The sequence below is a fragment of the Perna viridis genome, chromosome 9, assembly GCF_037379345.1.
Source record: "Perna viridis isolate PV_CMFRI_1.1 ecotype Kerala chromosome 9, ASM3737934v1, whole genome shotgun sequence".
Classification (NCBI taxonomy): Eukaryota; Metazoa; Mollusca; class Bivalvia; order Mytilida; family Mytilidae; genus Perna; species Perna viridis.
In genome coordinates, this window is record NC_142453.1 from 37,763,195 (window position 1) to 37,779,164 (window position 15,970).

General features: G+C 31.4%; 1 protein-coding gene across 7 annotated transcripts in view; it reads right to left on the minus strand.

The window, feature by feature from the left end:
• Nucleotides 1-15,970, minus strand: part of LOC148608274 (LIM domain kinase 1-like) — a 37,365-nt gene that overhangs the window by 4,757 nt on the left and 16,638 nt on the right. For all 7 annotated transcript variants that reach the window (XM_088543984.1, XM_088543985.1, XM_088543986.1 and 4 more), the window contains 10 exons: nt 13,040-13,149; nt 8,467-8,667; nt 7,913-8,006; nt 6,542-6,726; nt 5,305-5,584; nt 4,445-4,532; nt 2,971-3,074; nt 2,156-2,221; nt 1,605-1,835; nt 156-316 (listed from right to left, as the gene is read on the minus strand). In XM_088543984.1, coding sequence (XP_088400110.1) covers nt 156-316; nt 1,605-1,835; nt 2,156-2,221; nt 2,971-3,074; nt 4,445-4,532; nt 5,305-5,584; nt 6,542-6,726; nt 7,913-8,006; nt 8,467-8,667; nt 13,040-13,149 — 1,520 coding nt within the window. The remainder of the gene's footprint in view (nt 1-155; nt 317-1,604; nt 1,836-2,155; nt 2,222-2,970; nt 3,075-4,444; nt 4,533-5,304; nt 5,585-6,541; nt 6,727-7,912; nt 8,007-8,466; nt 8,668-13,039; nt 13,150-15,970) is intronic.

Below are 15,970 nucleotides of genomic sequence, written 5' to 3' on the forward strand. Positions count from 1 at the left end.
TCTTAGCTTCCATGATTTCATCTCAGAATATGCAGAGCATAAGAGAGCACTAGAACTTGATTTTAGTGTTTAAAAAGTTCACAGGAAAAAATTCCTTATCTTACACTTCATATTTAGGCTTAAATTAAATAACCAAAATAATTGAGGTGAATTACCGTTTCTCTGGGTCAACCTGACAACAGGTGACTGCTATTTTATAGAAAGCATCAGGAAAATCGTGGTCAATGCAGTACTTCTTATAAAACACATCTACACTGAGGGCAAAGTCAATAGTCCTTGGCAGTACATCAGGGTCAGCATAAATTCTACCAATAATCTGGAAAGAAGAAAAATAATATAGTAAATAGGGAATGCTATATTCATCATGTAGGCTGCTGCACAATTGGAAATGAAAAAAAATACATGTAAATGAAATCATGTTTTGATAAATAAAATTTTTTTTTATATTGTATAGATTATTTTGGGGGAAAATATCCACTTAAAGTAGAAGTATTTTCACTTAATGTCTGTTTATATTTGGAAATATTTCTGTTACTTTTTCAACAGAAATATTTTTCTATAAATGGAAGGACTTTTAATTCCTAATTTTGTTATGGGGATAAAAAAGTTTAGATGTTCACAAAAAGTATAACTGCTTACTGTATATAAAAGTAGATGCAAAATATCTTTCAATCCCCACAAAAAAAATTTAATCTTTTTTTAAATAAAAGATTTGGATCAATGAAAAGAGCAGGAATATATGATCCTGTATGCAAGATGACTTTTTGCTAATGGTCCTAAAAACCAGGTCAGAAAACTAAGTCATAGTTTTCAGAGAGTTATATCAAAACATTAACAACTTAGCTTGTAAAGTTACTTGATTCACAGAGAAGTGTGTGCCAAGTGTGTAACACATTTCCACTTAATGTCAGAAATCTTTACAAACATTGTTTAAGAAAAGCTCATTCTTATTGTCCTAAAAAATGACCAAGTATCAAAATTTTATTCCCAGTCTATTGAGTACAGATCATGCCAATATAACTGAGTCAATATTTCTTAAAAACTTTAAACTTTTCAGCATGTTTTTCAAATTTAAGGCACAATATATACTCATCATCACTATTAAGAGTTTGAACATCCACCCAGTATTTAAACCAGGAAAAATATATCTAAAATGGTACTTAACACAGCCTTTAGATCTCAGAATAAACAATACTGAAGCTATTGACTTATTAATCCTTGAAAATTGGATTATTCTAATTTTAGAAAACTGTTATTTATGACATCATTCACTCTGACAGTCAAAGGTTGACTGGATGAGGACACTTATGGTAGATATAAAGATGAGGACACTTATAGTAGATATCAAGATGAGGACACTTATAGTAGATATCAAGATGAGGACACTTATAGTAGATATCAAGATAAGGACACTTATAGTAGATATCAACAAAAAAATTAAAAAAAATATGTTGTCATGTATGCTCAAATTGTTTTCCATACGAGGACTTAGTAACCATAAGACTCCTTATAACCGATGAGAAAGACCGACAAAACAGGTTAAAAAAAGGGATTAATAGTAAATGATAAATTTTGAAAGCAAAACAAAGTTTAGTTTTGTATACCTCACAGATAACAATGCCATAAGAGAACTGATCTACTTTCTCATCATATTTCTGGCCATTTAACATTTCAGGAGCCATCCAGTAGGCACTACCAACTATTGTGTATCTTTTCTTTCGTTGGAATCGTCTCTTTGTGTGTGTCTTTGTTGGAGATGGTTTTTCTGAATGTCTCATGAATGGGTCAGGTAATACTTTGGCAAGACCAAAATCGGCAACAACTACACTCATATCCTGTAAAGAGAGGAACTTCAAATTGAAAAAGCAAGGTTTCAACTGGATGACTTTACTATCAAAGGAGAGACAACTGTAGAAATTTCGAGCAAAAAGATATCTAGTAAATAAAAAAAAAATATCTTAACATTGTCAGTTGGCATTAGAAATTCATGCCTACTCATGGGGGTTTATATCACCAAAATATTACCAAGATAAACCTCATAATAAAATCTTTAAAAAATCCTGTTTTTATTGTTCATATTTTTTTAACTTGCAGTATCAAGGAAAACACATATCTGATAATCCATGTATTACAATATAAGAAGCTATATTATTACCTTCTTAATAAAGCAGTTCTGTGAATTGAGATCTCTGTGAATAATATCATTGGCATGTAAATAACTCTGAAAAAAAAAAAAACATGACAATGTTTCAAAGTAAAATTTCATATTTAGTGAAGTTTAGGATTCCGTTAAAAGATCCATATCTTTAAAATGTCTTCTTCAAAACCTAAAAAAGCAGTAGTCAATAAACAATTCATCCAATATTATCTAATGGAATTAAATCATAACATTACACAGGTACATGTTGAGTTTCTGCAACTGAACTAAGGTTGTCTCCCTTTGGAAATAAAATATCATGCAATTGATAGACTTAAAATTTACAACAATGAGAATACATGTATCTAATTTCCAACCTTATTACTTTTTTTTTTTTATAAAATTCAAATAGAACTTAAAAACCAAAACCCAATCTGACATCTTCATAAAATTGATTTTAATAATCTAAAATTTGTTTGTTAAACTCTGCTACTCACACATAATCTCATGTGTTGAAGAGTACAGCTGTTCATTTAGATACATACATAGCAACATGTGATATATCACCAGGAAGGGTGACCATACTGTAAACAATAGGCAATACAACTGTTCTCCTACTGTAAATGCATTTTTTTCATGTGTGTAAAAATTTCCAGGCCTTATGTATGTATATTTATATCTTCTCTATAAATATTCCTTGCTATATTTATAATTTCAATGACTTCTTGTAATGTATAATTATAATTGAAATCATTATATGTCATTAATGAGGAAAAAGATATGAATGAATAAATGAATGATTTGATTTAAGTCTCAGAAAATTCAATTCATACCATGCCTGCTGCTATATCTTTGGCAAACTTGACTTTTTGTATCCATGACAACGGTTTGCTCATATCATGCAGTAGCTCTTTTAATGTTCCACACGGCACAAATTCTGAAAAAAAAACACACTAGTATTATCAACACTATACAGAATTAAACGAAAAAAGTAACAGGTAGTTGTATATTCAGTTTGTATCTATTTTAAGTGCATTGTTAAAAAAAACAAGAGCTACCAGAATTGATGCAAAAAATTATTGTGGTTACCCATTGTTAAAAAACAAGGGCTACCAGAACTGATGCAAAAAATTATTGTGATGATCCATTGTTAAAAAAACAAGGGCTACCAGAACTGATGCAAAAAATTATTGTGATGATGCATGGTTTAAAAAAATCTTCAACAAAAAAGATAAAGAATATTTTTATAGAACAACTCTTAGTCTAAAATCAACCGGTAGTCTATTGTACTATGCTGACATCCTTTGTAAATATAATCTATTGGTTTTAATAAAGTTCAAGTCACCATTACATTACAAACTATGATAGGTGTTACATAGCAACATTACAGCATCAGTTTTTTACATGTATAGGATCAACATGAGAATCATATACTGGGTACATAAGACTGAAGAATTAAAAACATGCAAAATGTAATACATGGTTGGAAAGTCTACCTATTTTTGATATTTAGTTTAAGAGTAATCAAGGGAACCAAGGTTATAGCAGTAATCAAAAGACTGTAATCCAGAGACAAAGACCAGACATGGAAAACAGACATACACAACAAAGAACATAAAGTAACTAAAATCATACATACAAAGTAACAAAAGTAAATGAGCAACTCAGACTCCACTAAAAACTGATGATATATAAAAAGAAATTCATGTGTAGCATTTCATATAACCCCTTGTTTATAGGAGACATAAATTGTATATAATAAGAATCTATTGGATTTTCAATGTGAATCTCTTAAGAACAGACAGATTGGAATGAATTATTATACATCTGATCATATAGACCCATAAAACATCTAAAAACAAAAAATTTAAAAAGTGTGGACTTTTTAGGGGTGTATCACATATTAAAGACTTTGCATGGTTCTTACAAAGACTGCAACTACGAAAATTGTATGTATAACCATCATCAGATTTTGCCATATGATTTTAAATATGAAAAGCATATGTACTTCATACAATTTGGAAAAATAAACTTGTATTTGCTATTAACTTTACCATAGCAATATTCGATACATGTAAGTAGTTGTTTAAACACTTGTTGTGATTTTTACTGTGTATTTCATTTTAGAACAAAATACAAAGTAAGCAAAGTGACAGTATAAGAATAAACAAATATCAGTTTTTTTTAAATACATAAATTATTGGCTTTTTTTTAGGAGTGAAATTTATGCATATTTTTAATTGAACCAGGCATATAACTATCTTTTTTAATGAATAGTAAATAATAACTATGTAAAAATTAAATTACCTGTGACAATGTTTAGTTTTTTATCTTTGTATAGGACACCCATAAATTGTAAAACGTTGGGATGATCCAGACTCCTTAGCACTGAGACCTAAAAAACAAAAACATAAATTGGCACATATGATACATTATGATTGATTTATAGACTTTAAACTTTAGGGAAAATGTGTACAATGGTATTGTTGTATAAACCTATATTCCTTTCCCTAATGCTAAGGGTGTTAAAATAAGGTATTTATTTTTTAAATATAAAACATTGATATATAATTTACAATGATGCACACATACCAGTACACATAACTAAGGTTTTTATAGAAATTACCCCAAAAATATAAACTTCAATTTTTCTGAAGATTCAAAAATATTTGGCTTTGTTTTTTTGTTTGTTACTTTTTTAAAAATTTGATAAAAACTTTAAATACATATAAAACTATAATAATAAAATGATTAATTGGAAAGAGGGAATAACCACAATATAATTACGAGTGTTGAAGATTGAGAAAGAGTGAGAAATTGTTCCGTGCACGACTTAAATCATTTTTTGATTATTCACGATAACCAATTGATTATCTGATATATTATATAGATTTTTTTTCATAACTTTTTGTTATTTTCAGCATGAATTTTAAATTGGTAACCAGGGGATTGATTTTCATGTTGTGACATTTTGGGAAGAGAAAGTCTGAGAGTGAAATTACCAAATATACTTCACAGCATGAATTATCAATTTTTTTTTTACACAGGGGACATTCAATAAATCATCACTATTTATATAATAATTGGCGATAATTTCAAAAAGCCTTCTTTGAAAAAAAAATAGAACCATGAGAATCATCCCATCTAGCTAAAATATAGTGTCATACCTCTTTAAGAAAACTCTTCTGAGCATCTTCATCAAATTTGATCATTTCTTTCAGCACCATGACTTCATTTGTGTCTTTGTGAACAACCTTTATAGCCTGACCAAAATATCCTTTCCCTAAAACTTCTTGCTGAATTAGATCACTGATCCGGAACTGACGGAACACTCGATTATTAGCAGAATGAAGACGTAGAGAATGAGCACGGCTGAGGTCCACACTTTTTTGACGATTGGGGGGAGCAGGGGATGGAGACTTACTTCTACGTCTTGTAGGACTTAAACTGTAAAAAGTACAGATAATCATTTTCAATTAAAGGTTATTTATAGTCAATCATTTTACAGATTTCTATCTTAACAAACAGAACATGACTGTAAGACAGGTCCTAAGTTTCATCATTCAATTTAACAAAACATTCAACAGACTGTTATTAGAAACATTGACTCTACCACCTCACATAACACAATACTGCCCTTGAACAAATCTACGCGGTATTTATATCTGACAGACTGTCATCAGAAACATTGACTCTACCACCTCACATAACACAATACTGCCCTTGAACAAATCTACGCGGTATTTATATCTGACAGACTGTCATCAGAAACATTGACTCTACCACCTCACATAACACAATACTGCCCTTGAACAAATCTACGCGGTATTTATATCTGACAGACTGTCATCAGAAACATTGACTCTACCACCTCACATAACACAATGCAGCCCTTGAACAAATCTACGCGGTATTTATCTCTGACAGACTGTCATCAGATACATTGACTCTACCACCTTACATAACACAATACTGCCCTTGAACAGATCAATATTTCTACACGGTATTTATCTTTGATTCCTGTTACACTGGAGAAGGGAAGGATGTAAAACAGTCAGTCTGCATCAAACTTCCCTGTGAAACATAACTGATAAAAACTCCAGTTTGTACCTTTCTAACTCCTTAAATAATTACTAAATTTTCATAGTAAAACCATTACTAAAGCTGTCATAAAACATACATTACAATGTCAATTACGTTTTGAGACAAGCTGATGCACTAATAATGAAGTTTTTATATTAAACTCTCTGTGTCACTACAAAAAATTAGGGATACATGTACATGTATTGCTTAAAAAAAGTAGATTCACAAGAAAAAGCAAGATCTAAATGCTGCACTCAGTATATGCTAATTATTAATTTAACTAAATTGGAGAATTTAACTTGAGCATAACACATAACATACTTTTTCAAATGAGGTTTCAGTCTCTTTCTGACAGCAACACCATTTATATAGATGATATCTTCAGTTTGTACATCAAGACCACAAGGGCTACTAGGTGGCGTGTTACTCAGTCGAGGAGATTTTGATGGATCATGTTCTACAGTTATCTGTAGGGGCTCACAGGAGTTCTTCAACAGTTTGTCAATCTAATAAATAAAATACATAAAATAATCAATATTTTCTACAAAAGAGTCCAATATATTGACAAATGTGGTTTCTTTTTCAATTAGGTGGCAACTTTATTCCTGTCATAGAGAATGTCCACCATTATTTTTATGTCCCATAAATATAATCTAAAAGATTGTAAACTATGTTGCCTATGTCATAAAGAGTGTTATCTATGCTGTCTATGTCATAAAGAGTGTTATCTATGTTGTCTATGTCATGAAGAGTGTTATCTATGTTGTCTATGTCATAGAGTGTTATCTATGTTGTCATGAAGAGTGTTATCTATGCTGTATATATCATAAAGAGTGTTATCTATGCTGTCTATGTCATGAAGAGTGTTATCTATGCTGTCTATATCATAAAGAGTGTTATCTATGTTGTCCATATTGCAAAGTGTGTTATCTATGTCGTCTATGTCATGAAGAGTGTTATCTATGTTGTCTATATCGCAGAGTGTTATCTATGCTGTCTATGTCATGAAGAGTGTTATCTATGCTGTCTATGTCATGAAGAGTGTTATCTATGTTGTCTATGTCATGAAGAGTGTTATCTATGTTGTCTATATCGCAAAGGGTGTTATCTATGCTGTCTATGTCATAAAGAGTGTTATCTATGTTGTCTATGTCATGAAGAGTGTTATCTATGTTGTCTATATCATGAAGAGTGTTATCTATGTTGTCTATATCGCAAAGAGTGTTATCTATGCTGTCTATATCACAAAGAGTTGTCTATGTCATGAAGAGTGTTATCTATGTTGTCTATGTCATGAAGAGTGTTATCTATGTTGTCTATGTCATGAAGAGTGTCAAGTCATAAAGTGCCAATTATGTTATGGGTCATAAAGAGTGTAAACTATAAATTCTATATTATAAAGATTTCTATGTCATACAAACTGTTAACTTTAAGTTTGTAAACATTGATTTTCTAAATCATGCCTTATAACACGACTAAAAAACATAACAATTTTGAAATTTTGAAAAACAGCAACAATTAAAGACACTAAGAGAACTGAATGTTTACTACACTAGAAAAAAATGTTCTTTGAAGTTGACCATGTAATTTTTTAGTTGTAAGAAATAAACTCATTTTAAAAGCTAACAACTGTAACATAAAGACTATGTTTGATGCCAAATCAAAGTCACCATGATAAGTCAGGAATCATACCATCTCTATAGAGTTATCCTTCACACTGATACCATTGACTTCCAATATATGATCCCCAATACACAATGACTCAAGCTCTGGGCTGTGGTCTAACCTAAAAATATATCATGATGTAAACAATTATAGGTTAAAAAGATTTTAATCAGATTAATGACTGTGAAATACAACAGTTTCTGTCCCTAAATTACTTCCCCTACATCTTTATACTGAAAACAATTAAAAACTTCTAATAAAAATGTGTAAGTTTAATAAATTTCACAGCCTCCTGTTCTAGTGAAAAGATAAGAATTTTGCACCTTACTTCTCTGACCTTTCACAAATCAGTTAACAGTAAGTGAGTACCAACAATACTAGCAAATAGTCTGCAAATACTAAACAGAAGTTGAAAATTTATTTTCTTAAAATAAAATAAAATGAGCCCTTTAACCTAAATTTTCAGTCATATTATTTTCAAATTCATCACATTCCTTGACATGTCCATGGCATATATATTGTCTCTGTAACATTTGCTTGGCTATCTAAAATTCTGTTCCTAAAAACACACATATGCTTACTCAGTAATCTTAATTAGGGGAGATAACTGTAAACTTTCCCTGACAGCCTGATTATATTGTGACAAGCGTTTCTCCAGGGTATAATCTAACCCTCTCTTTCTATCAGGTGTGGCTGGTATATCTAATAGCTGGATAGAATGTTGTTTATCTCCAAGCGGATTCACAGGCTCGTTGTGTCTCAGTCTTCTATAACATCTTCCACTGTAAAAAAGTACGGGAATATTTTTATAATTTGTCAAACTGACTTCTGCTCTATCCTTACATAGTCTGCTCTTCAACAGCTGTACAAAACTTAAGTCCGAAAAGTGGGTTTTTAACATGAAGAATCATACACATTTCCTTTACATTAAAAAAAAAATTACAACGATCTAAAATGTTTCAATGTATTTTTTATACATAAAAACAAAATAAGACCAAAACCAGGAAACATTACAACATACCAGTCAATAGTGAAAATTCAATTCTCTTTAAACCAACATATCCGTAAGTTTATGTAAAATAATAAATATCATGCAAGACTATCAAAAAATTAACATTTTTTGGAAAACAATCCCCAACTCATTTCCGTAAGACCATAAAATATATATTTATAGAAACATTAAGTAACCCTAAGAATATGAAACAATATATGTACATGTATCAGGTGTGAGTAAATATTTCCTGAGTTGCCACTTACAACAAGAACACTACAAACAATAAGGACATGGTTGACCTATAAATCCTCATTTCTTAAATAGGGCATTAAAATAGGGCATTAATGGAACAGTAAGTGATACCCCACCCTGTTACAGCCTGCTGAATAAAGGGTATGGCAAAATGTTCAAAAATACCTAACTCAAAAACCATGATTTGGATTTTGCTGAAAACTGAATTAACATATATTTTATAGTACTTAAAACAACTGTGCAAAGTTTAAAAAAAACACTGAACCATTTTCAAGTTATGATCTAGAAACCATCAGGGGAAGGAAAACCAGACAAGCAACTTTTCATGTAATTACTAAATCTGCAATTTGTACAGTAAAGTCCTTTACAAATTATATGTACGGATGATACAGGATATATAATGAGAATGGAAATGGTGAATATGTCAAAGAGACAACCCCAAAAGGATGAAAAATGTCAGCTCTTTAAGGAAAGACGAGGAAACTCTGTCTCTACAAGGAAGGCAGCAGCAGGTCCAAAAACAACATAGTATACAGGTACAACAAAATAGTCCCCCTTAATATACCCCAGCAACATAAAGGTAACTGAAAGTGAAAACGAAACAATATACATACAGAGGCCAGAAATACTACATTGCCAAGATAAAACCTTATACTCTGTCTAATGTGTTCCTAATTTTCTCGATTGTTGAAATACACAAGTTAAACTGGACAAATTGAGCAAAACACACACAAACAAATACATCCACTGACCCCACTCCCAGTTTAGCATAAGCCAACATCAAAATATAAATATAGTCATCAAACATTTCACATCAGTCTGAAATAAATGTCCATGATATGGCATTCTTATATGAAGCTTCTGCCATTATATCAAGTGGCTGTGATAAGTAGATGCAAAGAAAACTTCAATGAAAAAGTTGCAGACAGACAAATGGAAGGATTGACACCATGATCACTATAAATATATACCTTCTGCAAAGTGGGGGAATAAAAACAACACAACTATCAGATTAAGGAGTGAAAAGTGCACCATTGTAGACTATACTGAATTTAAAATTCATGTGGGGAGGAAGGGGGATAAGTCAGATGTAGGATAAGAAAGGTTCCAATGTATTTCTATTTAGGTCATAACACTCCACATTTACATATTCTTCAAATTTAAACAATAACATACTTAGTATTTATAAGATACTTAAAATCTTTAGTTTATAACCTCAATCTTTATAAAAATTTGTCATCATTTAAGTATTGTGGGGGCAAAATGTAAAGTACAGATTGATGACATTAATCTGTATTTGATAGTTTTAAAAGTACATGTATAGAGTCCATGTCTGGATTTAACAACTAACTGTCATAAGTAACAGGGTACTTTTGTCAGCGAATATTGTACAGCCACACACATTACGTCCTAAGGTTTCGTTGAATATTGATAGAATTTTCATTGCAAAGCATTACATTTACTGACCAAGTCTGCCCAGAAATATACCATGAACTGGTCAATTTTTTGGTATTTTTGGTAAACAAAATACAATTATGGTTTATATGAATTGCTAACCATTAGTAACCATTGATAGATAATTTTTATACCACTGGCATGACACTAGAATTTACATTTTCTGTTCCAAATGGCAAGTAATCTAAAGGAAAGATGAAGGTTTAAGTTTGGCAGATTGTGCGAAATAGTACATGCACTGGTAAATAAGCATGACAAACTTTCCAGTGGAAAGCACAGCATGGGTAATAGATGAAGACAACATTACTGTTATAGATAGTACATGTACTCTGAGAGCACCTAATGTATTGTAAATATGTTGATATGTTGATAAATAAACAGGCCACTATTATGAATCATATATTTATACTGATATAGTAAATAAATAGAAAGAAGACTTCATTAAATTTAATACAAATAAACCCTGTCCCAATGTGGTACCTGTTAATCAAGGCATGTAATTTGACAGATTCAGGTCCTTACATGTACCCAATATTAAATGAGTAGGCTGTGAAAATGACAAAAGCTGGGCTTCTGTTTGTAAAAATCAGTCAGTGTTAAGTGTGAGAATCAGCCTTCTGATGTGGGTTGGTGGGGGGGGGGAGATATGTCCAGAGTGGTGGCTTTAAATAATATGTAATTTATGAAAAAAACAAAAACAATTATTTCATCATAATGGATGTATAACAAAATATTCTTCAGTTAAAAACATCAAAAGATTTGACTGAAAAAGAAACCGTGCAATAAAAAAACAACACAGACAAATTCAACATTCTCTGCTTTTCAACAAAATATAGGCCTATGCTAAAGTAAAGTAAAATTGTTTGAGCTTGTAAAAAATTCACTGAATTTTTTTATCATTTGCAACCAGGGTTGAATAAGAAGATTTTGGGTCAGGCTGGTTTAAGAAACACAAAGCTTTGGAGAAGGCACTTGATATGTTTATCAAAGGGAATAGTGTTAAGGGTTTATAGAATGTGCTGCAGTTTTTGTCCATTCCTATAAATGTCATTGGCATTAGGTGTAAAATGCCAAGAGATGATAAAGAACTCCATAGCATTTAATGACATTAAAAATTCTCATTAGGAAATAATGTTTGCAAATGTTGTGTGAATAATGTACAAGTACATGTAGTGATAAACTGACTATGTCATGAAACTAGAGGCTCAAGAGAATCAGAATACCTCACCTGGTTTACCGTTTGCTTATTTGAAAAACTTGAGGAATGAGACAGGCTAAGTTAAAATTAACTAAATTGTCAAATGTAGGAAATACTTTTAATAGCATTTTTATGAGCTGAACCAGAATTTTGCTACTGGGAACAGTTTTTGAATTATTATCAAAAAATTGTCTTCTGACCCCTATGTTTCATTTTTAGTATAGGCAGCCAGATCTATTCACAGATTAAAAATCACAAGTCATTACAAGCACAATACACTAAAGAACCAATATGCTTATTTTCATTAAGGAATCTTAAACAGTTTTAGCGAAGACTTTCAAAGTTGAACATGAGGGAAAAAAAATTTAAGAATTGTTTCAGGAGCCATAATTCCTACATCAGTAGAAGAATTGTTTCAAAGATTTTGGCATTGTTCATCTCATAATGCTGAACAATATTATTACTGCCAGAATTTTGCTAAAGGCAACTTTAGACTTATTTGCAAAAAACTGCCTTCTGATCCCTATGTTCTATTTTTAGTAACAGGGACCAAGTTTTTTTCATGGATCAAAAATCCCACCAGTCATTTTGTGTGGGATACCATAGGAAACAATTATGCCATTTATTGAATTCTGTAAAATGTTTTTTTTTTTAAAAATGTTCAAAGTTGTACATGTGAAAAATGCCAAAAAAGCTGTTTCAGGGCCGGATCTCCTACATCAGTTGACAAATCATTTACAAAATTTCGGCACAGGTCCATCTCTCTGTGCTGAAAATTATTACGAGTACTCTCCACCATAATTTTGCTAAAGGTAAGGGTTTTTGAGTAATTTGCAAAAAAATGCCTTCAGACCCCTATGTTCTAACATCGGCCACATTTTTCCATGGATTACAAATCCCAACAGTCATTTTGTGCACAATACTCCAAGGAACAATCATGCAAAGTATATATCCTGTTTGTCTAGTAGTTTCAGAGAAGATTTTCGAAAATTTGTCCACAATGACAATGATGGACGCAAAGTGATGGCATAAGCTCACTTAGCCTTTGGCCAGGTGAGCTAAAACATTATTCCAAATCAAGAAGAACAAAAATTTGCACTATTCTTTAAGGAAATTATTAAAGGAAAATTCATTGAATTCAAAAATATCAAAAATATCATAATTATAACAGAGAACACACTATGACAGTGATTTAAATAAATGTGTAGCCCATGTTAAATTACAAGTGTTCTATCATGCTAAATCTTTTAATTACCAGAAAAGTTTTGATCTTTCCACCAATGCATAAGGATCTCCATCACCAATGTATGCATTACAGTTAAGACATTGGAAGCACTCTGGATGGTACCGATGTTCCCCAGCAACCTAAAATATACATGTTCTTTATCAGATACAGCACAAAAACTACAACTGAACACACAAAAGCAATTTCTCTTTCACCCAGATTGCTGTTTCATTTTAGTGAAATTCAGTGAAATATGAGTTTTCTCAGTGTTTTCACAGCTGATTTTAGTTGTGAAACATATCAACTGTCAGTGTCACATGCTGACCACCCATATGATCAGACTTGGGTAATAGAGATTCTGTCAATTCAACGAGTAGTACCAATTCCAGTCTGATTTTAAATTATACCAGTATTGTGATCACCAAGTACAGGAGATCCCAACTCTTTAACAATTAGCTGTACAAAAATTTAGATGTTTTTCAGTTTTTTTTTAAATAATGTGACATTGTTAGTGATTAAATTATTTGCTGAAACCCACATTTTTGGAAATGTTCAAAACTGTATAGGTGAGTTACAATTCAGAATGATAATGAATAAAACAAGTTTATAAATAAATATTTTCCTTACCAGTATATGGATTACATTAAGTATAATACTAGTTCCCCACTAGTCCAGTACTGACTAGCCAATTAACATGGATTTAATTATGATTAATTATGACAGATTGTGACATAATTAAATCAATTGATCCTATTGAGAAGACAATAGTCTCAACACCTAATTAGCAATAAATGCCCTACTTCAACTTCTTTTTCTAACAAACTGACAACTTATCAAGAATTGTCTTCAACCCTTCAGATTTTAAAAGGGGGGATTATATAAGTGCATTGTAAGTGTATTTTGAATTGTAAGGCAGGGTTTCACCACACAGAGCATGAAGATTTCTAGAATGAAAACTTTAAAAAGACAAGTTTTTTTTCTTTTAGTCAATTGTTACTTAAAAAAAAAAAGAAAAAATAATATTAGTTAATACTTGTTGCCAAAGGTCACTACTGGTCTTAATTTCAAGTCTGTGAAGATTCATAGGCATACATGTAGGTCAATGTGTCCTATCTTACAGACTAAAAACATGCCCCCAACTGGTAGTTGGCATGGATGGAAACACTTATATGTACATGTGTTACTGAATAGAACTAAACTGGATCAAGAGATTTACAAAAGAGGCCCTTACCTTTCCTCAAGATACATGTAAAAAATAAGGCACCTAATAGGAAATTAAATGATCCCCTCCTGTTTGGGGGGTTTGATAAAACTTGTAATTTCCATAACTTTTGTATAAATGATCCCATCTGTATTTTATGACACTCAATAACTATACAAAGTTTGAAAAAAGTTTCTTCAATATTTCCTTAAGTTTTGATACTTATCATCAGAAAATATAGTTGTGGGATAATCAGACAAACTGACAGAGGGAGGCACAACATAATGAAGGGTCTAACATAATACCTGGTCACTTAGTTTGGTAGGATATAAAACTACATACATGTACATCATTTTGACTTGTGTTTACAACAAATATCCTTGGTTGTTTCCTTACCATTATAACCTTCTCAGTATTTTTGGTTCTAAGTTATATCTACAACCACATATTACAGCCACTTGATATTTTGACAGCAGCTTTATAAAGGGTATAATATATCATGAAATTTAATTTCTGACTGAAGGGAAATCAACTCCCATTTTTGACCATATGGTAACTAGGCTGGGGTGCAGGGAGTAACCCTTAGTGAGCTAGTTACTAGGTTGGGGTGCAAGGAGTATCCCTTAACGAGCTGGTTACTAGGGTGGAGTGCAGGGAATATCCCTTGGTTAGCTTTGCTTAATTAACATAAATGCAACAATGTTAAATAAAAAAAAAAAACTTCCAGCAATTTGTTTTCCTTCATTTCATAGTATACCTTCAATTCCAGTTAAAAAATTATAAATAATGGTTTTAAAAAAGCCAACAGCATAAAAGCATTATTGTTAATCTGTAGCTAATAAATGTCAGCTAGAATATAGTTATGTAAAGTTCAAATGGGCACATCAGTTGTTATATTCCTTTAGGGTATGTTCTGAAAACATCAAACTGAAGTCTAATCAGCAATTCTTTGTAATGAATTTTCTGAACAAAACAAATAAAACATTGAAGTGTAGGTGTTCTATGCTCAATATTTTAAGTATTTTGATGGATGACAACTGTAATGTGGTGCTGTAAAACCTATCTTAAGCTTCATCTACAAGTAAAGACTAATAAGCTGCATATCCTTAATGAAATGTTGTTGAATATTTACAGTACAAAACAAATGACAGGTGTAATTATTTAAAGCATCATATGATAATTTAAAAAACATCAAACATTTGTGGCAAAAATATGTGCCCTCTGTTCCAAAGACTCTTAACAAGAGGCTCCCAGGAGCCTGAATTGCTCACCTTGTTGAATTTTGCCTTTCAAAGGCAATAAATTAGACAAGAAGTCATCCAACAATTTTGACTCAAGAAGTCTTTAGTAGGACTTATCACAAGATCTTTTCAACAATTGAAAGTTTCTTTTAATCTATCATAGTTTTCAAGATATTGACTGAAAACTATTAAAAAAAAGTCATTTTTCCTCTTTCAAGGGCAATAACTCTTACAAGGAGTCTTAAGAATTTTGTAGTCCTAAAAATATGGATCATTTCAGCTTTTGAAAGGATTTGAATAAACCGAACGGTTTTGGAGATATGTGTGAAAAACTACTGTCTGAACGCTATGTTCTATTTTTAGTCACGGCGGCCATGTTTTTCGACGAATCAAAAATCCCCACACCAGTTCTATGCAGGATACCCCAAGGAACATTTGTACCAAGTTTGGCCAGGTGAGCTAAAAAAAACAGCAGTGGATCATAAATTCCTGGTAATATGCAATTTATGAAATTTGGTG